Raw genomic sequence first — 25,040 nt, forward strand, 5'->3', positions numbered from 1 at the left:
GTTTGATGGGAGTTCCGGAATATGAACGATCATGAGCACGTGAACCGGTTCTCACGCAGCACCTGATTACTATTTCAGCAAAAGAAAAAAAAAAAACTGGTTAGAATTAGAAGTGTGACAGTTCCTGGCAACAGAAAATTGGGTTTTCTTACAGGAACTGCATTTTGGGGAAGAGAGGGCTCTAGTATTACACAGCAGCACGGATCTATATAGCACTGCCTGTAATACTCACAGGAGCTCAGGGACTGCCTGCTTGCAAGCCTAAGGAATACAGGAAGAAATGTCAGCTTTGCCTCCAAAAAGAAGGGCACGACAATCAGTTTTAAGTGTAAACAAATGAAATACTGTGGAAAATACTGCAGTATTCACATTAAGCAGACACACACACACAAACTCTTAATTTCTATAAAAAGGAAAAAGCCACACATCAAAATGGCATCATATGCACAATGCGTTTTATTAAAAATGCAATTGTATTTAACGTTATATCAAGAGTTTTATCATACGAAACCAAAATGATGGACCAACACACGTTGCTAACGTGCAGGATATGTATGAAACCATACATAACTCTAACAGGGGTACCTGCTGAGACAGGATCTGACACAGCCCCAATCCAATCTCTCGGTTCCTTTGGGAGGGGAAGGTGATGCCCCCTGCCCAGCTGGCATGCTGCTACACCCTGAGCACCCCTCTGCAAGGAACGGCTTTTGGTTCAAATAAACAGCCTTGTCCCATCCCCTCTTTCCTGCTGCACTGTCATCCTCACCTTCTCCCCCAGAGCTCTTCTATTCCCTACTCTTTCCTCTCTTCATGCTGGTGAATTGAACCACCCAGTCCTAACCTTTTCATGCCAGCAAGTCCTTAAGGCTCCACACCAGCTCCCCTAATGCATCATCAGCACAGGAACAGCTTGGCTTAGTCCAAACAGCAGCAAACAAATCCAAACATCTCAGAGGAGCGAGCTCTGAACAGCTATGATCAGAAAGGAAGGGCAACAAAAGCCCAAAGAGCTGCTCCACCTTATGTCCCCCCCATCCCCCTTCTTCAGCTCTGCCACTCCCAGAAGTCAAACACTTTGTGCTGGGCACCAGCGGCAGCCAAGATGCAAAGTTGCCTTCAGTTTTTGTCTGTTAGAGAGGAACTTTTCAAGATGAAGAATCATCTGGGCTGTTAGAAGAGTACATTTATTATCTACACTGTTTCAGTCACTTTGACTTGCTAGTGTGTTACAAGCAGAGATGGGAGTCACTGAAATTGTTAAATACCTTTGGTTAGCTGCTGACATCTGTCCCAAGGCTCAAGGTGCATGCTGTAGCAGCAGTCCTGACCTCACACTTCTGAAGAATTTCAGCTGAATATGCTCAAGAGCAGGATATTGGTAGCATCTGCGTACCCATTACTCAAATCATCCCATCAAGAATTTATCTCCTCCTGCAGCTAATCTGGAGCCTTTATTAGAAAAGGATTAATTAAAATTAATTTAAAGCATTAGCAGGATTGCTGTCATATTTTAGTAATAAGCATAAGCACGCGTACCATCTCAATCCAGAGGCGATAAAATTCTCCAAGAGCACGCTGAGCCAAGCACTACGCAAGCTCATTTTATGTTCCACACCTGAAGGATGCTGAAGGAGGGAAAGCTACGTGCTCTACCCTGCGTTATGCAGCTAGTGCAAGAGAAATGCAAATGGAAACAGGAGTCCCATTCCCTATGCCCTGCATTAACCTCTCAGCTACTTCAGGGTAAGCTTACTTTCAGTGCTTTTCTGTTGACCTTAGGGCACAAGAAACCAGGATGAGAAATCACATTTGCTCCCTTTACTGCAGACATTTCTTCCATTCTGCTGTGTGATATTCAAACTCTTTGAAGCATGATCAGTTTTAATGATACCCAAAAGCTGACATGAGCGTAACAATCGCTTTTTTGAACACAATACAGAAGCCACAGTGTTATTTACCATACTTTAAAGACTTTCCTTTTCCACTTCAGTGCAAAAGTTTGTAATATGCTTTCATGTATCTACTAGGAAACAGACTGCAAGTTATGTTAGCTTTTATACTGCTTCTTGGGAGAATGCACTGTATCAGCTGTAAAGGAGGAACACTACTCAGGTAGTTCAAACATAACATCTGAAAGACAGTAAAATAAAAAGGACTAATTGATGAGGGGAAAAAAAGGCAAAAACATCCATGATTTTATTACAAAAACACCCAGCAACTGTATTTAACACAAAAACAGTAACTGAGAGTCTCATTTTATTTTTCTTTCAGTGTACATGCTCATTATTATTCCATTTAATTTACAGACGGGCTATGTAAAATGAAATTCAAATTAGAGAGGAAACAAAAGGAAGATTGAGGCATAGAATTTTCTTAGCAAGCAATGATCACAGGAGACAGCACAGATTGAACAGGGATTCAACAGGAGTGACACCTAGGGATAAAGGTAAACAGTAACTTTTTCCTTATCCATTAGATTCTCCATGGGGCTTTTTTGTTTGTTTTAGCAAAACAGTTTAGAATATCACAGTATACAGGAAGACTAAATGGCAAAGAACATCTCACACACACCCCCCAACATTTATCCCTGCTACTGGTCCAGGATCCAAAACTTCAGTTAACATTCTATTTCCTATCTCTCATTCATTGATAAACTATACAGGATTACACTGTACATGGAGTTAAAATTACAAAAATGTCATATTTACAAAATCTGTACACACATAGTAAAACTCACAAAATTGTCATCTATGTATCACAAGTTGCTACACCAAAATATTAAAAATGGGATAAAATTATACATTTCTCTTGTCCATTTTTAAAAAGGGTTCAATATTTCAAAGACAGACCACCTATTTCCCCCAAGTAAGACTGGTAAGAGAACTAGAAACCTAAAGTATCCTCCTGGGATAAAATGTCGCGAGCAGCATCTCCCAACTAGAAAGAAGCCTATATCCTGTCTGCTGGGGTGGGGTGTGCAGTTAGCGTGTATGTACAGAAATGGTGAAACCACAACAAGGATGTCTTTGGCTAAACCTTTGGCATAAATTAAAATCATACATCAAAAGTTACAGAAAAGGTTTTCTTGGTGATGGCAAAGCTCAGGAATTTCTCTGTGAGATACTGTTATATACAGTTTTTCTTTCTCAAGGGAAACAGAGTAGGAATAAAGGATTTTGGAACAGAGGCAAATGAGGCAACGCTATTTCTTCGTTAAATTTTTCTGTAATATGAAAAAATCGTATCAAACCTTTTCACTAAAACATAATTCAATCATAGAAACAACCTCTTCCAGAATTTTTTTTCTACACTGCATATGAAAAAAAAAATAAAATTAGTAAACCAGCCATGGCAGAAAAAAATTGTTTCAGCATATCAAGTACATATTAGTGCAGGAAGGTGGATAAATTTGATCCACTGTATAAATAAGCTTTATGCGCAGCGTACATTAAATAACCATCACACCCCACTCACACCCAGTACACAGATGCTCCTCAGTGAAGATAAACGTTTATCAAGTAATTAAAGTGTATGTAGTGCAAATGTTACAACCAAGTATTATGCACATGCTACTTGCTTGGTTTAAAGTTACACAAAGATGTGGTGCCTGAAATCATGGACATATATACATCCTTGTCACACTTGGTACAATGTCCTAAGCCACAGAAATACCGATGTGTTTATATCTATATATATACACACACACGTTTTCTTAAAATGTGACCACCACATCAATACAGTAACACAAACAGACTAAAATCAATACCTGCTTCCAGATGCTCCAAGGCTCAGAAAGTTTGTGCTTCTAACTCTTGCAGTCATTACGTGCCCCTCTTCCATTTCCCCCTTCTGCCAGCTGAGAAGGGGGGGACAGTCTCTTCAGGTCTGTGCTGCATAGGATGAGGGCAACGGAGAGGAATAAACAACGGCACAGGCACCTAAGCTGCTTTCCTCCATCAACAGTTCCATGCCCCGTGATGAAGGGTTGAGAGAATTTCCCCTCCACACCGCTCCTGGGGTGGAAAGGCTTGTTGACCAAAAAAAAAAAAAAAAAAAAAAAAAAAAAAAAAAAAAAAAATCGTAACGTGCTTTCCGTATTATAAGTGGCAGCAAATCAAGGCACGCTGTACTAATTTTGTAGCATTGAGATTAGCTGACTTTGCAGGGGATGCTCACTGGGGAAGGTCCGATGTTCTCAACTGGCTGCTGGGCCGCGTTGGGCCGTACAGAGTAACAGAAGCTATGTGATTATTTTGCATCACCTGCAAAAGGACGGCAGGGAAAAAGGGAAATTAATAGAACTGCACACTAAACAGGAACTCAGAAGAGTGAAAACTGCAAGTATGGAACTGATCTGCCTGAAAAAAGAAATCCCAGCAACCAAAGAAAACAACAAGCTCTTGACTAGTTCCTAAAAATAGTCTCTAGATTTCCATGACACATTTAAACACCAGCAATGCTCCACCACTGTTCACAGGCAGCTCCTGCTAGTACGAGTTCTAGGTGACAAACTTGAAGTCCCAGCTTTAACATGCAAATGTACAACCTCAGAGAAGAGATTGGAAAGGTGCCTGTTTCTGCTAATAAGCTCTAAAAATACAGCCACTCCCAAGTGCTGGCTTCTCTTGAAATGGGAAAGAGGAAGCCAGTAGTAATAATAGCAAACTCCTCATCTTCTCTTGCTCAAATAAACACTAAAGTTTTTCTCCTAACCTCAAAGATCATTCGTTGCAGTCCAAAGCAAAAAGTTGACCCAAATGGGTTAGTGTTGTTTGGAGATGACGACCTGAACAGAAAAGAAACAAAAAAAATGGATGCGTGAGGATCAGGAACTTCTTAGGGAAGAATAACCATCCAGTGTAAGGTAAATTACGGCATCTTAATCATGGCTTTCATCAAAAGAAAGTAAATGTATGTTATGCCACACCACTGATAAGACTCCAAGCGAGCCAGAGGGTACCTCTGATTAACGTCACAGAACTGTTATTAATCCTCAGTAACTTTCTGTTACTTTCTAATGACCTCTACAGGAAAACTTGTTTACACTGAGCTTGAAGAACCCTGAAAATAAGCAGATACTTAGGAAGAGAGAAGCACCATGTAATTTATTACAAATTATTTTTGTGCAAGATCCTTTCCCACTCTTCAATCTACTTCTCAGCCTTTACCAAATGTATTTACTATATGCTGTCTATTAATTCACTGGTTTTATCATGTTAAAAAATTACCCTGTAAGATGCTGAAAGAGAATAATCTAAATTTTAATAAACAGTACTTTTCAAGATTAACATATCACTTGTCCTTCAGATATTTCCAATAGTTTTAGATCATACATATGACAATAGCAGACTCCTGCTGACTGCAACAGATTTTAGATTACAGCCAAAAACAGCCTCCCAGAAAATATTTACCTTTTGGCCTTTCTTGTAACCAGTCAGTTTCTCAGATTGCATCTCCAAGACATTTGAGATGTGCTCAGTAAGGCAAGCTGGGGTTGAACTACTCTCTCCAACACAGATGAAAAAGAGAAGGGCTCTATGTAATCACTATTTCACCCCAGCTTTACTTTACATGGCTTCTGCTCTAACGATCTCATGGGAATAAAACAGGAGTAAAGGGCACAATGATATGGGGGGGGCAAAGAAAAACCCAACCTAAGCCCAAACAAACTCAAAATCTTATGAAAGCCTGATGAAAATACCTCATTAGGTATATCTGAAATTGCTGCATTATTTTCACAATACCCATGACTTACACATGTCCCAGGATAAATCATATTTTCATATTGTATCACAGAATGATAGCACCACAAGCAGGTAACACCTGTTTGTCCCAACACCCAGCTCAATCCCTGTAGGAGCTGAGCAAGCCTAAGCACACTATTCTATCTCAGTCAGCATTAAAACCGTAGAACAACTATGTATGTTCATAAAAGCAAGGCTTCTTCAGACAGATTGTGCTATACAATGTCACGTTGAAATGCATGTGACTAGCATAAAAAAATCTATGCTATTTACTGCACATGAACAGATACATTTCTTTACATGCTGCTTAGCTTTTCTCTGGATCTTACAGTTCAAGGATTTTGGGAAATTTCACTGCAAAATTTTCCAAGCCTTCATTCTGCCTGTCAGCCTATTTTGTCTGAGCACAGCTATCTAGTCTTGTTAGTGGCCAAAAAGTCTGAAACTGTATCAGCAAAGCAGCCTAAAAGTAACTAGTGCAGCAAACACCTCTCCTCTGCCTGAACTCATCCTCTGTTACCAGCTCGATCCCTGGGAGGAAAAATAGAGAGAGACCTTTACCTGTGAAGTACCACTGGCTTTTCTACAGGATGCCCCAGAAGATCCTGAATACTGTCCCACTGTAAATATATCAAAGCCGTTATGTTAGAACAAGTCATGGGAAAACTCTTTATCTAGGAAGAGAGTTGTGTACATTTTTTGTTTGCAACATGCTGATTTGCCAAATAACACAGAGGTTGTATTTGCAGAAGTATTTTGTGACTGAAGCCATACTCAGTAATGGAAACTATCCATTGCTGGAAACCCTCTTGGGGTTTGTTCTCATTTTTCTCTCAAAATAACTTTGAATTACAATTACTAATATAAAAAACTTCTATGTGTCTTATGGGTAAAACATAGCTGGAAAGTCTTGTAGCATTTCAGGGAACAAAGCAGCTGTAGGAAACCTCAGCAAAATATCTGCTTCCATACCTTTGCAGAGGGAGAACCAGCATCACTGCTACCTCTCCCAAAAGCCTTTCCTTGACTTAAGCAGTAAGTTTGGAAGAGAGGAGGAAAGTTGCACTATTTAATGATTGGGAACATCCAGCAGTTTTCATCGCTCTAAAGCAGACTTAAGAAGCTGCAGTTTCACACACAAGACTGAAATAAGTCAAAGCGCTGAAGGATGTAAGTAATTCAAAAGAAAGAGCAAAGAATGGCAACTTCCAGGTTGCTGACTCCAATTTTTTCCTCCCAATATGGGACCCAAAATTCACCAAGGGAAGTCTTCATTTGGCACCTCAGGAGCCAAGAGAGCAGCACTGACCCTGGCTGAATGTTAACTGTAGAGACGCTGCTGAACACAATTTTGAGAAGCTTTTCAACTTAATGTAGCTCTCAAACACTCAGCAGCAACTGCCCAGTTGGGAATTTCATTTGTGTAGCGAATATATATATTATACAGTCTTCAAGGAATCTGCTGTCATCAGGAGGTGTCATGCTGGCAGTTACATTTTTGTAAGGCCTGCTGCTGCCTGAAAAGTGTCCCATGACTGGCATGCCTCAGAAGAAACTAGAGGGGCACTGGACTCTCTTGGTTAAATAATAAATGTCTTCAAGAGCTACATTAAGTAGAAAAGCTCTGTGAAAATTTTGTTTAGAAAGATCTCTTCCAGCTATTATTCAGCCACCAACTGCTACCACTTTCCCATATCACTTATTTTATTGTTCTATGTCTACCTGCAGCTATCTTAAAGTGCAAAGCACGCAATAATGCAATAATTTAATTTACTAGAAGCATGCTATCATTAATGCCTTCAACCCTTAATGCAGCAAAATGTTTAAACCACAAAACACACGTTAGCTTTTGGCCTGCAACTTTTCTATTTTAAAACATGATACAACTGCTATTATTTCTCCAGAGAACACTGCAAAGTCAGCATAGATCATTTAGCTGGTTTAAGAAAAGAAGGAAAACATTCAGTTTTGCAGAGACATACCTTGCTGTATGTTGTACATGTTTCGGTCTGTGAATCAGCACTATCTATGAAAGAAAAGCAGAAAAGCCTTTATAGTTTATGCTTGAACAGTCTCCTATATAATCCTTTATTCTGGGAGGTTAGTTCAGATAGCAGGAGACATACAAGCATTTGATCAGTTCACAGACAAATTTAACAGCACTTACCAGCAACCAGAGTTGCCAACAACACTGATTAAATGCCCATTAAGGTGATTAAACAAATCTGCCTATTTACAGCAAGTTCCAAGTTCTAACACCGTGTATGTTTAAGCTGTAGTCTTACACAGAAGAACGCCAGTCTAAAAGAAAGTACATCCCTCTGCACTCAGCTGCCAGGCCTGGCACAGCCGCTCACCGAGATAACATGACGTGCCACTCCAAGTCCAAACACTCTTGGAAAAGAAGCTGGCTAAAACTGACAGCTTGAGCGAGACTCAGGAGCTGGCAGGCCCGATATCAACTAAAATGCCACTCTTTCAAAAACAAAGATAGCAGGGAGCTTGGGAATTGCAGTCTACCTCCTGAATAATAAAAAAAAAAAAGCTGCAGGTAAGGACAGAGTTGCATTTCTGCTAACAGTCTTAAAAATAAACTGTTTGCTGGTGGTTTCAAACACTATTTCTTACCCACATTTGGGGACTTTGGAATACTGAAAGGACCTTCCTGAAGCAGTGGGAATGGACCCAGACACTAAACAAGTCAAACATAGCAAATGGTCTTTAATTTGATGGAGAGCTCCTCTGTATTTTCCACCTGCTAAAAAAACACGCTCTCTTTATGGTAAAAGAGTTCCCTAGAACTCTGGCTGTCAAATGTATTGTCTGAAGCTAAACGACAGAAGGGAGTTACATAAAGCTGCATCAGGTACTGCCACCAGATGGAAGAAGATGGGCTCTTGATAAATTTTGTAACATTTGTTTTCAACTTGTTACATGTCCTGAACATAAGCTAGAGACCATAAAAGTGAATTAAAAAACAAACAAACAAACCCCCAAAGCTAAACCCCCAACATATTCAGAAGAGATTCATGGTACTACTTGAAGTGCATAAAATAATCAGAAATGGATGCATTTGAAGTATTGCACAATAACTTAAGGGAAAGTAATTTAAAAAGTGAGAACTTCCGTGCTTATTCTCTTGGCTGAAGTACAAATCAACTTTCATGTAAGCTTGTGCATACAGACATTGTTTTTCCAGGTTTTTAACACCTGTTAATTCTTACATAAAAGAAGTCTACCTCGACCCCTATGATCTTCAGCCAGAGGAGGTTCCCCATGCTTTGTTGCAATTACTTAGATGCACAGAGCTGGGCGCATCTAAATATCTTGTAGAATTCAGCACTACTGATTATATTTTTTTTTTTTTAAAGTAGAGATTTTCAAGCGAACGCCAGAGATGCTTTGTCCATAGCACATAGACCCAACATATTCTGGGTGTTTGTTCTCATTCCCAGCTAAACCAGTTTATATTAAGTATCATGAATAAGCCTTTCAAGAGCGAGTTCAGGATTAAAAAGTTCAACAGCGGGTGGGGGATAGACCAGCTCAGACTAACACTGCCTTACAGATTTTGAGCCTCCAGGTACAAGATAATTGATTTTAGCAGAGTGGCAGCATTACAGAAAATTAGTGATGTTGCAGATAAATATTCATATGATCCAAGTAAGTAAACAACGTAGCATAAGTAAAATGAGAGAACTGCAAACTTGTCCTGAAGTATCTTTTTCACTTAAACAGAAACCTAACCCCAAAATTTCTCTTTTGTCTCAAGGACTTTCACTGTCCTCTGATAAGGAAGGGTGCATTAGAAATGAAAACTGATCATACCTCCCCCTTTGAGCATTTTGTGGTACATGCCCCTTGAAGCAGGCCAAGAGATGAACTACTCACCTCGCTTAATGACTAGCGGAATCTTGAATTCACAGCGATGGTAACTAGAAAGTGCAAATTGGAAAGCTATTAGAAAACAGAAGACCCAAAATAAACTGCATAGCACAAACTTAGGGCTCTGAATAACCAGTTTAATGAATTAAAGTCACATGAATAATAAAATGAGAGTCTCGATGCTAGCAGATCAAGAAGAAAAGTTCTCATTTCTATTTTCACATCAAAAAGGGCAGCAGCCTGGTAATGTCCTAATGTTATTTTCTGAAGGACACAAAAGATCCTTCAGCACAAATTACTATTCTGTTACACAGAGCAGATGGAGAAATACTCAGCTTAGAAACAGAACTATAGATTTCTGTCACTAACGCCAACTGCCTGAAAACACCTTTGCTTTAATCACTTATTCCTTAACTCATACTACTCCCCTAAAGAGTTTACATTTAAAAATCATTGAAAATATGTTCAGAAGCATGAGAGATTTTTTTTTTTTTAATCACTAGCTGAAATAACATCAGGAAAAAAACCAGCAGCCTACCTACCAGTAAATGGACAACCTTGCTAATATGACGTTTGCCTCTAGCAAGAGAGTTCGCACATTATAGCTGGACCAAGAGCTACTTTACTTCATTTACTGCTTTAAGACATACTTGACAATATAAAGGCATTTAGAAGTAAAAAGAAAGTAATTTTTAAAAAAAAGTACTAATAATGATGGCTGAAAACTCCATGGGTTACCAGATACACCAAAACACTTGGGGAAAAAAATACTGGAATTCTGTAAAGGGAACAGAATATTTCCTTTTCAGGTGTTTTAAAATACTCGTTAACAGATCAGTTCTTTACACTCACATGTTAAAGTTGTAATGACCAGGATAATTTGTATGCAGGACAAATTTCTTCACCTTGTGAGTGTTTGCATCAAAGAGAATATCCTGTTGAAGAAAACAGAGATCCATGAAGCAATTTGGACAGAGGAAGGTGGCTTTCCCCAAACTAACCCGAGATTAGTTGAAATAGTGCCTGTATATAGCAATATGTATCTATCTCATTGCAACTGACAATTTCTGTAAATTCAAATAAACGCACATTTCCTCTGGCACCCAATCACAACTGTAGTTTCATTTGCTAATGTTGGCAAGTTTTGTAAGGAGGTCTTGTTCTTCTGCATATTACTGACAGTAATGCAGACTAAAGCAAAATAGCTGTAAGGAGGGACATGAAGGTCAAACTACATCCCACAACCCAGCAAACTTTCACAATTGATACATCTCTATCAGTTCTGCAGGCCAGGAACATGGATTTCAGAAACAAGAACTAGTATATCCATGCATCAGGCACGGCAGAGGGAGAACACCTAAGAGAACACCAAAGCGCAAACCTAAAAAGCCCTCCGTCCACTGGCGGAGGCGATAAAACGTTACTGATTGAATGTGTAAGCACTAGAGAAGAAAGTCAGTGCTGCTGTTCATATCCAGAGATTCCTCAGGCAACAATCAAGAGTTTTGCGGTCTCTAATTTCCCCACAGCCTTTGGTCTTCTGAAAGGACTGCTGTGTAGCTAAATCAAAAATTTACATGAATTTGTCTATGGAAGCTTCCCACTCACCACTCCAAGTGTGAAATAATTGAAGAAGTAGTCATTGCACTTTGATGGGACCTGCTTATGGGGCGAGGGCGAATGGATTTTCATCTGCAAGAAACACATTTTTCAGCTGTATTCAATAACGCTCACAGAGATGAATGCCATTAACAGTAACACTACATTCAAACAAGTTGCCCTAGTCTGAAGCTGTTGTTCAGACATGTAGGATGCTGCATGACAGGACCGTCAGCTGCTTGCAGCAGCACAATGACACATCAGGTTTTTTTTCTTTTTTTTTTGGTTATCTGAAGTAAGATGTTTACTCATATGCTGCTATGTAAAAACATTAGGAAAGGATCAAGGTATATGCTAAAATTATTTTACATATATTTTAAAAGTAGGTAGCTCACACTTGCCAAGGCTCATTGGGATTCAAAAGTGCTCCTATTTTTATCCATTTTTAAGCCAGTTAAAATGATGTTTTGTTTTTTCTTCTTAAAGATATTTGCATTGATTCAGCTTAAAAAAGCCTTTTAAAATCAAATTATATAACTGTCCATCCTGGTCTATTATATGTCAAGGGAAGCACGCATGATTTGTGCTACATGGAAGTTTAACTTCACTGGCCTTGCAAAAAGCAGGCCCTATGATTAAACCGAGACAGCGCTGAACAGAGACAAAGTTCTGTGCCTGAACCAACACCCTCACCTTATCTTCAGACTTGTAGAAGACTTTGTGTGGAGACCCCAGGGTGCTCAGCACATCCTGGCATGAATCACCAAAGTACACACAACGCTCAAATACCCGCATCTTGGCATCGGCTAAAACACCCGGGCCACAACCTAAGGAATGGAAAACAACTCAAAATTCATCCTTCCCGATCAGAGAATACACCAGCAAATCAACACCAAAAGCCTAGCATTCCTCTATTTATCACAAACCAGCTGCATCCTTTACACAACGGTGCCAAGCTAAATTTAACCTTTTATTTTGCAACCGTTTAAACAAGTCTTATTAAAGCGATGTATGTGCTGTCTGTTGCATGGATCCCCACCTTAACCTCCAATTTCAGCAATGCTCTCTTCACTTCCTTGCCATTTAAGTGAACATGGCTCGTTTTCCTAGTCAGTCTCAATTTGATCAGCTGGTTATTAGCAGTAAGTACCAAGAATTATTTCTATCCTTAAAATAGTCTGCTTTAGCAAGTAGAGATCTAGCTCCAGCTAAAAATTAAAACCCATGAAGTGAAATTCCTCATCCATATTAACTGTATCAGAAAACACATATTTTTACTCAAGATTCCCATAGCTTATTAAATCAACTGCAAGTATGTTCCTACGCAAAAAATGGTGAAAATGTATCTTACTGAGTAGCCATTACATAGATGAATGGCTGACATATGTTACTAGATGTTAGGAAACGGAAAGATCTTACACTTTGTGACCCCATTTGCTTTCAGGAATGCTTTTAGGAATGACATTTATGAGAATGCATGTACACACATGCAGCAGTTCCTGCAAAATACAGGATGTGCTCTGAATACACACAGCTTTTCTCACTATACATTATTTATGTAGCCAGATACCCAATAAAATAAATCATAAAAATCCGATTGATTTGTCCTTGATTTCTTAAGCAAGAGTTACTTCAAATTAATACATTTGCAGAGAAACTTGTGCTAGAACAGGTGTGCAATATATTCTACAAAGGAGTTTTTGCAAACTCGAGCAAGACAAGAACAGAACACGTCTAGATTGCCTCTCTGCAAGTTTTAGTATGAACACTAGTGATATATTTTAATTATTTTATTCATTGACAACATCTCCTTTAAGCTGTGTATATATATATTTAACTAAACTTGACACTCTACCTTAGAAGTGTCCAATTTCTCAAAATCATTTCTATTACTACGATGTTATAGCTAACTCCTTCCCTAGTACACGAGGGTCTATGCTCCCTATCCTAGGCAGCTCTCCACTATCTTCCTCTGCAAAGAGAGAAGCAAAGTAACTTGAAAACATCTGCTCTGGTTTTATTCATAATTGTTATTCTTCATCTTAAATTTTTTCCTTTTTAACTCTTGCACATTGGGAATATATTCCAAGTGTTTCCTCAAGATACATATAGCTAGCAACCAGAAGAGGTCACAAGCTGAGCCTGCTAATGAAAATTGTTAAAAACATCTCAGTACTTTTTCTTAAAAACATTGTCAAGTCTCAGGTTATGGTGACTGAACAAGGCTCCCTGACAGTCATAATTTCTTTCCCTGATTTCTAACCCCGCCCGCCTTGCCTCTGAAAGCACACATGAGGAGAAGGTATTCATCAGCCTGCCACTTTCACTGATGTCTCCTACAGCAAATGAAAATGGAATTGAATTTAAAGTGCAGTCTATGCCTGCGGCATTGATGTGGTCTCTTGCTGGCATTTTTAAAAGCCTTCCAGAATTAATCACAAAAATATCAACATTATACAGCTTACTGGAATCTCAGAAAAAGCAGGTATACATGAAGTTTCTTGATTTCTCCTGTTTTTTTTCAGTGATGTACTTGCATCTGTTTATTCTACACACACACCTGGAGACAATTTCCATTTCTACAGACTAAGGACTTGGAACTGCAGAGGACAGGGCTACAGTCCTCCATGATTTCTCCAGGGCCAGGGAAATGCAGCAGCAGGCAGACTCACCTTCACAGGGTTTTTATTGGGTTTTGTTTCCAATAGTTCAAAATAAGGTACACAGAACCCTTTGAAATCACCTGTAAAATCACCACAAATAACCTATGCTTAATTTATACAGGTCTATCCCTCTTTTCCTGAGGAAAGCAACCGGTTCAATGTTTCAAGTGTCACTAATACCTGCAGTGAGGAGGCGAAGCCGTAAACCTGAGGGTCCAGTTCCATCTCTCAGAACATCAACATTCTCAGCATACACATTACCCAGGAAACAGCTGAGAGGCATCAAGGGAGCCCTGAAACCAAGCATACAAAAAACCCCGTGCATAGGATTCGCTTAATCTTCAAATTTTCCATTAACAAGCTGGTACCAGTTCACCAGAACAGAGTACGTTACTTTTGACAAAGCTACATTCAACTCAGACTGAAGATTAAAAGTTGTATTAAACACAAGGATCACAAATTCTGGGGAAAAAGGAAGAGGAACAACAAGGCAGCACTGAAATGCAGGACCTTTACTATTAATGATAGAAACAGCAAGTTTCAAAGACTCCAGAAATTACAGAAACTGTACCTAGCCTTTGGATACCTCCTATAAGGATGTATAATTTCAGACTTCTGTCAGGGAAAATGGAAGTTGTACAGTTTGTGAAGATAACCTAAGCCCTTGAGCTAGACCTATCGCCCAAACGCAGCAGAAAAGCCTTCTCTGTGATGTTCTGACTGCTCTTGGGAAGGTACTCCATAGCCCAGAACATAAATTCAGCTTGTGCAGGTACACCACAAACAATTGTTCTGCTTTACTGGGACAGTTCTCATTTTAATTCAATTACAATAATATCTGAGATAATTACAACAGCCCCAAGGTAGGTATTTTCAAGGGAAGGGCTGCTTTTTGTGTGCTAGTTCGTAGATGCTCTGTAAAACTCACTTTTCTTATGTGAACTTCTCCTCTATGTGAATGACATGAGCTGAAAGTCAGGCTTGGAGCGCTCACACACATGTCAGAGAGCCCCATGTGACAATTAGTGCTTTCACTAAAGCCCACCACATCACAGATGGGCACAGACAACAACATTTTTCTGAAGTGCACTTATGTCTAATTAGGAGACAATGTCTGCATAAACAAGGCTCCCTTCCTTCTGAGCAATCATCCACAGATGTGTTAATCTTCTCCTAGGTTTAAAACACAACTGACACTGCAAAAACTACCGCCTTATCGGTTTGGGTATTTATAAGCTGAAAGGCAGAATTTACAGAAGTCCTTTTAATTTCTCCTTGAGTAAGGAAGCTCAGGAACAATGTTTTTAGAAAGAGAAAACCATCAGATGTCGTACAGTAAGTTACTGCTTAAAAGAAGGCAGAACACAATACCACAGGGAAGATCAACCATATTAAAATACAACTATTCCATTAGTACTAAGGCACAAAGATTAGTTTCCTCAGAATTGTAAGCTCAGTCAGGTAACTGCAAATATATCGAATATATTGTAGATCATGCATAGAGCTTAAGCCTGAAAATAGATATTTTATTATTTTTGTATAGCGAGAGAGTTTAAGACCCTTGGCAGGACCCTGCCATGACTTACATAGTACCAATACACTACAAAATTACTGACTGCCTACACCAAGTTTGATTTGCCTAGGGACAGGTCATTAACATGCAAACAAAATCTAGAATAAGACTAGGCTAACTGCATCTCTTACTAGATTCACCACATTTCCTCCTTTACTTAATGAATTCATTTTCAGGTCAATTGAATTAGCCTGCTACAGCTGAGCCAAGCTGTGCAAGAAACCAATATTTGATTTTAAGGTCTGAGGACAACGCCTATGGAAATTTGAAAGAGGTTGGTATTTAAAGGCATACTGCATACTACCAAATTCATAAAAGACCAAAACTGAACTAAAAATGTGGTATAAAAATGAGTTATATTTAGCATTTGCAAAACCCTAAATAAACAAGGAAGTAGTAGTATATTTAAACGACCAAAACAGCATGACCAGCTATACATACTTGGTATCCTGCAGACTGTTTCCGTTGTAGATGTACATACGTTTCACAGTCGCACCATGTGGAATTTGCAGAGAGGCCAGACCGTGGGCAAAGTTAGGCTGTGGATATACAAAAATCATTCTTGTTATATGACACAGTAGACGCTTCAGGTCAAAGTTATAAATTACATTAGACATACGGTATATGCTTACCAATTCAGATAAGTCTCTAGCCAGAGACAAGGGGAAAAAACATCAACAAAACCCCCTTCTAGATGGTGTTTCTTTACATTACACCACTCCTGGATTCCTAAGCTGGGGTGAAATTCTCGCTACATTTGTCCGCCAAAAGATGGCACTAGTCTGACAATTAGCCATGGTGTGTACTGAGAATCCAAGTTTTCTTGGTTTTATCACTGACAACTAGCAATATAAAAGTATTTGTACTGATACACTGTATTTAAGTGCTAAGAAATCGGCTATCATAAAGGTAGAACTTCTTTTTTCTCTCCCATTGCATTCATCTGAGCCTTACAACATTTTTGCTGGTTTGTAAAATGCCTTTATCTGAACAGATACTCATTCATTAAAGAGATTTTCCACTCTCCTTATCACCACATTCTTTGGCATATTGTTTTGATAGGGATTTTGAGCGTTCTCATGAAACAGAAAGCGTGCTAAGGAAGTCACATTCATTCTTCTAGTGCGGTAAGAGCCTATTTCTTTCAGCTCTGAAAATGACAGGACTTTCATCAAGACTGACAACATGTTTGCTGACACTGGACAGGAATGAAACTAACTTTGTCAGAAGCAGTCAACAAAAACAAGAGGCACAATATGCAAACCATTATCCTGGTCTAGTTTAGCAGGACATCACACAAGGTAAATACAAAAAGTTATTCTTAGGGGGGAAAAAAAAAAAAAATTAACCCAGAGCAATAACTTTCACTGCTGTAGGCAGGGAACCTCCATTACTTAGCAAACCTAGAGATGCCCTGATCTCAGTCCTCTTTCTGAATGTGCCCAGAACACCAACACCTCAAAACACAGCTTTCTAAAGTTGTCAGACTTCATATTACTTTTTAACCTACTCATGCCTTAGCAACAGAAAAATCTGGCCTAGAGCCATGGAAGTGCCTCGGCTATATATGCCTCATTTCTCAAGAGAAACAGTGTGAGTAGGTTTTCACATTCTCCTCACCTGTAGCCTGTTACCAGCTATAAAAAAACACCAAAGTTTTCTTCAGAGTTTTTTCATTTCCATAAGCAGAGATCAGACAGCTTTGCTAACTACTTTAGCATTTGTATATGATCCTCTCTGAACTGGAAAAGATTTTGACATCTTCAAATTTCATTTCACTCTTCAGTCTTTCCTAATGTTCCTCCCTGAAAGGCTTCACAAATAGCTGTCTTCCCTGTGGGCTGTTTCATACTACTTTGTTTTCTAAAACTGTTCTATTTCTACCTATTTATAACTCTGGGGAGAATTTCACCTTTCGCTCTGCGCAAACGTTTTACTAACCTCATTTGAACACTGGATGAAAGACTCGGAGCATATTTGCACCAAGCATTCTGTAACTAATCCCCAATTTTCTTAGTTAACCGAACCGTGTACCAAAACAAGACACACAGATGCAATGGCTAAAATATATCCTAGCAGTTTTATTTGGACATCTTTTAGTTTTAGGCAGTCCTGCAAGAAGCAGGGAGTTGGACTTGATAATCCCTATGGGTCCCTTCCAACTTGAGATATTCTATGACTCTATGATCTTTTCAAATACTCAGTATAACAAATTACTTTCTTCGCAGCTCGGCCAGTTCATTCATAAATGCCCTGGGAACTCTCACATGAAAAGCAACTACTCTTTGTTGGGACATTCTTTCTGTTTGGCTTACTAGGTTTCTATTTACCTTCCAATACTCCTGAAACCCAACTGACCTTCACTACTGCTAAATAGTAACTTCCCCTGGCTACCCCCTGTGCTCTCACATGTCAAAACACAACTGCTAAAGTACCAGGATGTGACATAAGAACATGTGTCATCATGTTGCTTGATTTCTCCCACTTTGCTTTGGCTCTTTAAGTGCTCCTTTTTATTTTAATACCATACAGTACACATTCTTTGTAACTGATAAGCCTAGATAATACAACTGAGAGCATTTTCATCATCACACAAAACAAGTTAAACATACATTTTTGTTAGCATAGCTGGAAATCACAGAAGACCCGATCTTGTTTCCACCACAGACAGTGATTTCCAAAGATTTTAGAGAATGTGGTAATATCTTCAATTATTCAGTAACTCATCCGACCATTTGGTGAATATGCAGAGGCATTACAAATAAAGCTCATTCCTTTGGCTTTCTAAAAGCACTCACGCTGGAGGACACTTAAGATGAAAATGTATTTTATGAATTCTGTCCTAGTTTAGCTGCATAATCACTTTGATGAGATTCAAAAATATCTGATAGAAGAAAAGCCTTCCAGTAAATTGCTTAATATTCACGTATTTGTTATAGAGAGCACTCATATTTTTAGAAGACTCCAACAACAGAATTGCTAGTCCCAGTTCATGATGCAAGCAAAACCTCTAAGCATATGCCTTGTGCTAAAAGGAAGAAAATTTTTAACTTCAAAATGATTACATAGCATGAATAAGAGCACAACTGAGGAGTTAAATTCTTTCCAAATTACTGGTTTCTTTTGTTTGCAGGCAAGACATGCTGTAGGTGATATTTTGCAAGTACCATAGAGGCAAAAAAGACTATCCATTAACTAAGAATGATTGCTGACCTCGTACTTCGGAGTTTCAGTCCAGGAGTCTAACTGAAAAGAAAACGACAGTCCTCTGAAATTGAGGTGAAAGAGCTGCTCAGCTGAATTATACACTAAAAGGGAAAAGAAAATAAAAACAGAGTTACAAAAATAAACTGAGAATTCTCCAGTTCAGATCGAACAGCACTTTCATGACATCAATGGATTTAATACATCTCGATGCGGGAGGAACACAATTACACAGGACAGTAACAGTTTTCCTTTCAATTTTTTGCAGCAGAAACATAGCAGTAAGAGAAACCTTAGATTCATTAGCATTGCCTACGTAAGCCTGTAGGCACTAACCTATCCCTAATGATACAATTATACAACATGACACAATCAATTATACCTTAATATACCTAAAGTAGTTTAAACAGCTACTGTTAGTACAAAACAATTCTGTTCATTGTTATGTACACTTGTAGAATATTAACCAGAAAGTCTTTTAGACAGATCTGTCCAGAACGCTGATAAATTCCATATTTCACACCAGCGGGAAGTACATTCCTGAGTAGGAGCTGCCCCTTCCACCTCTCCTTCCCAAGAGGAGCTCCAGCTCGCATGCCCCAGTTCAGCTGTCTGTGTTCCCGAGTAATACAAAACAAGAAGGAAACACTTCAGACATGCAGGTCCTAGGCCATTTACAATCATAATTAAAAATAATATCACCAGAAACACCAGCCGATGGGTCAGCTTTTACAAAGAGCAGTAATAAATCAGAACATGCACAGACTTCCAGCTGTCATCACATCACGAGCTGTCCTGATTTATTGCAACAAACTGCACATCATCAACTATAAACAGCAATAGAAGTCATCCCAGTGCTTACTCTAACAAAACATACTGTTTTGTGAGACTGAGGAAAGCTTAAAAATGATCCCAGGAGACTGGGAGCTTGGGAACAGCTTGGGGATTGATGCTACCAAACTATCTGTGCTCCTGTAGTCACTGGGGAGCAATGGTCTTCTAACACACAGAATCTGGTTCATTTGCAAAACAGTTTGAAAACAGCAGAGGCAAAAAAAAAAACCCAAAAAAAAACCAAAACAAAAAAAAACCCAAAACACCAAAAAACCACACACTCCAACAAGAGAAGCTGCTTTCTTCCACTTTACCAAAGGAAATCAGTTCAATATTCTCTTACTTTCTTACAGTTCTGTATTTAAGATGATGTAGCCTAGAGAGAAAATGCATATAAATATATTTCTCCCCCCCTCACCCCCAAAAGCGTCTTTCAAATGTTCAACTTGAGACATGTCACAAGATATCTGGACAATGCCAGACTGCCCAGGATAGAAAAATAACAGTTGAGCAATAAGCATTAAGCTTTCAAAAGTCATCATTTGCCTTTTCTGCAGAACGTGCTGGTTAAGAGCATTTTCCCTGCTTGTCACTCAAAGGAAAACGTGTGGGGAGAGGGAAATGTTTTGATCTGCAGGAAAATTACACAAATCTCTCTCATGTGATAAATTATGATGCATCTTTTCCAAAGCCCACAGCCAGCGAGAGAAGTGTTTTTCCCCTAGTCATGCCAAGTGTGATATCTGATTATATAAATCGCATCAGTTCCCATCCCCTGCAATGTTTGTTGATGTCTAGGCTTAAACAGCAAGGAATGTTTTTATCCTTACTAAGTTCTCATGTTTCCCTCAAGACCATATGTCACAACCACCTGACCGAACAAGGTAAGCCTTTTTTTAATTATTGTTTTAAAATTCATTTACTACACAGGTAACCCTGCAGAATAATTCCATTCAAAATTGCTGATAGAAGCAAAAAGACTGCTTCTTTGCTGCTGCCCTCTGGGTGAAGGAAGGGGGGAAGAGCTCGCCTTCCAGGAAAGCAGCAGATTGTGACCAGCTGGAAAATGTTTCTGTAGAGCAGGATGGGACAAAGCCACCGGCACCAGCAAGCCTGCAGAACAGAGACAGTCCTGATAAAAGCAGAGGCAGATCCAAAAGTCAAGTCTTCCTAGTATCAAGCACAAGACTTTTCTGGCAACCCAGGGGAGCTTGGGCAACGTCTGAAGTCTCCGAGAGTTACAGAGTGAGAAGACAGGATCTGCCCCCAACCTTGAAAGGCCACTAGGGCAGGAGGGAAGGATGTTTTATTTTCTTCTACCTTATGACTCCAGTTCCATCCCACAGCCTCTATCCAAGCCGAATGGCACTTCGGCAAAGAGCCACATCCAGAAGGACTCAGAACAGGATGTGATTTCAACAGAACCGCTGGCTGGCAAGAGCAAGCTCTCCCCAGCAGGAGGTCAGGTCAGAGAATCATGGAAATGTGGGATAAAATCCTGGCTTGGATGAAGCTATTGACCTCCAAAGCAGTCATAATTCAAGCAGCCCCACAACAGAGATACTACAATGTTTCAAACTAACACTAGCCAAAAAGTAATGAAGCTGGTTGCAATTTTCCTGATGACTCCTCTTTTTTAAAACCACTGATTTGGCAAAACCAGAACTGCTCAGTGAAAGTCTGTTTCAACACAGAACAGTTGCTAACCTTTTGAAATATGTTCTGAAACTACCACTGTATCCTGTTGCAGGAAAGTTCTGCTGTAACCACCTTGGGTTTAAGTGAAAGACACCATTTTGTTTGAAATTCTGGTGGAGGTTAACGCAGAGATAAACAACAAAGTACTTTTAAACTTCAAAGGGCTTGTGTTGGGGTTTTGGAGGAGCATTGGTACAGGGAAGAAAAGGGATGGTTATGTCATACTTCCATTCATGAAAACTGACATTTGGTACTTTGGTCACATTAAGAGGAAGGTTTCTCTTCCCACCTTTCTCTCCCTACCACGGCACAAATTTTTGCGGGACAAGAAAACACCATCATCATCCCTCCCACGTGCTAAAAACTATTCTGTTTTTTTGCCTTTTGGAAAAAAAAGTTCTCAAAAACTTGCATTGCATGATACAGGTTAAACTGTTTATGACAGGCAGCTTAATATAGAGCATTAACTTCTGCTAAGTAGGCTGTTAAATGGAAGATACTGAGTTTCCAGTGAGGAAACTGAATAAGCAAAAGCACTGGTGAAATGGTTGTAGAGGCCAACATTTTAATAAACACATTCTCATATCTATGTGTCATTGGATGAAAAGAGCTCATTAAAAACTATCATCAGATGAAGCAAATGTGCAAGTTTTTTGAATTGAATATGACAGGCGCACAAGATCTGGCAAATTCAGCATGAGGACATGTGGTGCCAAGCTACGCTTTTAAGCGCTTGCATACAATTTTATGCAGTAATAAAACATGCTGTTGGTATTGTAAGTAATGCTTAGAGATGGATATTTATTTTTATAGTTCATAATATCACAATTATGCAAGCACTTCTCTAAATATTTACAAATAAACCATTGTCACAGAACAAGCTAAAATTATAAACAGTCTTGTATGTACTATTTCCATAATAGCTAGCTATGGTTCTCAGAGCTTCTGCCCAAGAGGAAATGTTCAGAGCATAACCAAAGTGAAATTTAAAAAGGCTGATTCTGGTCCTTGGAGTATTATGGCTAGAAATCTTCCAAGCTTCCTTTATCTCAATCTGATATTCATCACTACAGCAGGCTTTCATGCTATGATGTTAATTTAGCCACATGACCCTCCACAGTTAATAAATCCTGTTCCGTAACGTGCAAGAGATTGCCTGCAGAGAAGAGGGACAACGACTGGATATGCAGTCGCCATCAATCACAAAGAATGCTAGCCTATTTGGGATCAGCCTAACTACTGCAAATAGACGGGGTTAACCTAAAAATAGAATATGGAGTTAATCTTCTTTCTTGTTATGCCAGTTTGTGGCTCCATTTCTTGATGGTTCCTCAGCAGTTTAATTATAAATATACTCTTCAAAGTTTCACCACTGGCTTATTTTCATCACCTAACAAACAAATACGCTCTCCACTTTCATATGTAAACCAGGAGCTTAAAGATAACCTTTTTCCTGCTACAGTGGTGGTGAACAGCCAAGTAGCTGTGCAAGAGTCAGAGCAGGTTCAGCCAGGTTAATTAAACTTCTTCTGGTTCTGGTCATGCTGCATGTAGGCTGACTTCACAACTCTCCAGTGCTCCCAGTAACAGGAAGGAGGCACAGGGAGATGCAAGCCAGTTATACACAGGCTCAGGCTTGATCCTGCCCTAGCAGGAGTATGACCATGTTCTCATCTCAGAGCACAGAGCCTGAGCAAACAGTCCCGGCTGGCTCTGCACAGAGATCAGCTCAAATGTCTGGATGTTCATGGTATACTTAATTCCTAAGGACACTCGGGAGCTGACCATGCATAAGAATGCATAAAACCAACAGCATCAACAACAAAGCTCACGATTTTCCGGTACTGACAGTTCAAAACAGATCATTAATGATATCTGAACATACCGTTCTGTGCCAATGACTCTCTCCCTCACTATTTCACTTAAAGAAAGTCACAACTGAACTTACAGTACATTTTACATGATATCCCAGCTATAAGAATACGACCATTCTGGAACACAACTTCAGATCATTTGACAACAGAAGTGTCTGCACATTTCTCTAGGCAGATGTAGAGGAAAGACCTCCTGGAAAGAAGTCTGTGCTTCCGATTCCCAGAAATACTTCAGCTTACCTCCTGGATGCGTTGCTCCAAATGACTGATCAATTTGTTCTATGGTTGGAGCAATTGCCTGAGAGTTAAAATGGACACCACTGAAAAAGAAAACAAAATTAATTTGCCTTTATAATATTGAACGGATGCTACACACATTTAGTAATGGCAATACCACATTTAAATTAAAAGAATTCTCCAAGACTGAAGGAAAGAGTAAACTGGTAGTTTAACCAAGTGCTATGTTCAATAAAGGGTAATTATCTACATTCTTTTTTGACAGTTATTTTTGTTTTTTAGGAAGAATGATTTTAAAAAAATGAATACAGGATAAAAAAAAAACAGGAGAGAAACCAGTCACTGTAACCAAGAAGAAATCATGGGAAGTCTTAAATCACTTACCAATATTTTAACTTCACCTTAGTCAAGTCATAAACTTCAATCACCTGAAACACAGGAAACAAATATCACCATACTTCACGCATTTGCAAATCATTAGAGGCAAATTCTCATCAAAAGGCAAGACTAGGTAGCACTACTCACTCCCCTCATTAACAGAACTCTGCTAAGATAAATCACGAAAACATCAGCATCTTGACTTCTCCAAAGATTACTCTTAAGCAAGTTCAAAGGAAAGTAATAGCAAAGGTTAGCTAATTAGGGAATGCTCTAATGAATGTCAAACACTAAGCCATTCCTTGGGCTGCTCATTACCCTGAAGAACACCTGCGCAGGGTAGTAAGTCCTACCACTGACTGCACTGTCCAAACTTTCCAACTCCTTCTAAAGCAGAAGAGGAACACAGCAAGACTAAGTAGTAGTATTTCATTTCAATACTACATAAAAAGACATCTAGCCATCTCTGCAAGCATTACAGAAGACAACCAGAAGAGCAGCCCATAAAGAATCAGAGCAAGCCATAACACTTAGTTCTGATATTTATTATTTTGGACTTTATTGAACATTCCAAGGAGCTCCCCTCTCTGCAGATAATATTAGGTATTGATCCTTTGTTCTGAATACGTTGCTGCAAACATGCATCTGAAATTGATTTCATATTATTTTTATGTGACTGTTACTGAACCTTGAGGCTAGACTGGGCTTTAAGCAGATCATTTTTGGCAAGTAACCATGGTCAAATACAAGCTTCCTCCACCCTCTGCATGTGTTCCTGTGTCAGCAGTAAAAGGAAAATACGTAGGCCACATTGTAACTGCTGTAAAGAAAAAGTAAAGGGCTTCTTATTGCTTTGTATAATCCTCCAACAAATCACTGGCAGATTTAGAAAGGACTCACTTTTCAGCTAGAGAATAAAGCAGAATTCCCCAGGGAGCTTGCTACCAAACGTGGCTTTAAAGCCTAAAACCATCACCAGCTAAGAAGGAAGTCTTGGTTTTGAGAGATGCCTGGCAAATAACCCTAAATAAAACAACTTGCAATGCTTAAACCACTGTATAAAAAAAAAATAAAAGATAAATCAACATTTAAGGGTACGCTGTTGACTCACAAAAGTTGGAAGAGTTCTTTGAAGCATTTTGTTTGCTCAGGAAGCCCACACATTTCAGGATTTAAGCAACAAGTGCAGCACAAAGCAAGTAACAAATGAACATTCTGGCAGAACCAACATAGAGAGAAGCAAACAAATTTTTCTTCTTAATAAATATACTTTGGATTGTGCTTCTGGGAAAAACCTGGTTATCCAGTATTTTGATTCAAGTGCAGTTTGACATGTCCAGGGTTCTTT

The 25,040-nt window shown here is 39.2% G+C and overlaps 1 protein-coding gene across 10 annotated transcripts in view; it reads right to left on the reverse strand.

Moving 5' to 3' along the window:
- Positions 1-454: 454 nt before the first annotated feature.
- Positions 455-25,040, reverse strand: part of CUNH16orf70 (chromosome unknown C16orf70 homolog) — a 37,094-nt gene continuing 12,508 nt past the window's right edge. The window contains exons 4-18 of one of the 10 annotated variants that reach the window (XR_004842575.1): positions 23,699-23,742; positions 23,318-23,397; positions 18,681-18,775; positions 15,909-16,006; positions 14,075-14,187; positions 11,925-12,058; positions 11,241-11,324; positions 10,485-10,567; positions 9,639-9,682; positions 7,730-7,773; positions 6,309-6,367; positions 4,717-4,789; positions 3,770-4,030; positions 1,269-2,133; positions 457-1,170 (exon numbers count right to left, since the gene is read on the reverse strand). Coding sequence is in view for 7 of the 10 variants with exons in the window: in XM_035898757.1 (XP_035754650.1) it covers positions 3,883-4,030; positions 4,180-4,265; positions 4,717-4,789; positions 6,309-6,367; positions 7,730-7,773; positions 9,639-9,682; positions 10,485-10,567; positions 11,241-11,324; positions 11,925-12,058; positions 14,075-14,187; positions 15,909-16,006; positions 18,681-18,775; positions 23,318-23,397; positions 23,699-23,742 (1,185 nt within the window). In the remaining 3 variants the exon portion in view is untranslated. The other 9 variants (XR_004842577.1, XR_004842576.1, XM_035898759.1 and 6 more) reach the window with 9 other exon arrangements.

The sequence above is a fragment of the Egretta garzetta genome, unplaced genomic scaffold, assembly GCF_000687185.1.
Source record: "Egretta garzetta isolate BGI_Z169 unplaced genomic scaffold, ASM68718v1 scaffold27, whole genome shotgun sequence".
In the NCBI taxonomy this organism is placed as follows: domain Eukaryota; kingdom Metazoa; phylum Chordata; class Aves; order Pelecaniformes; family Ardeidae; genus Egretta; species Egretta garzetta.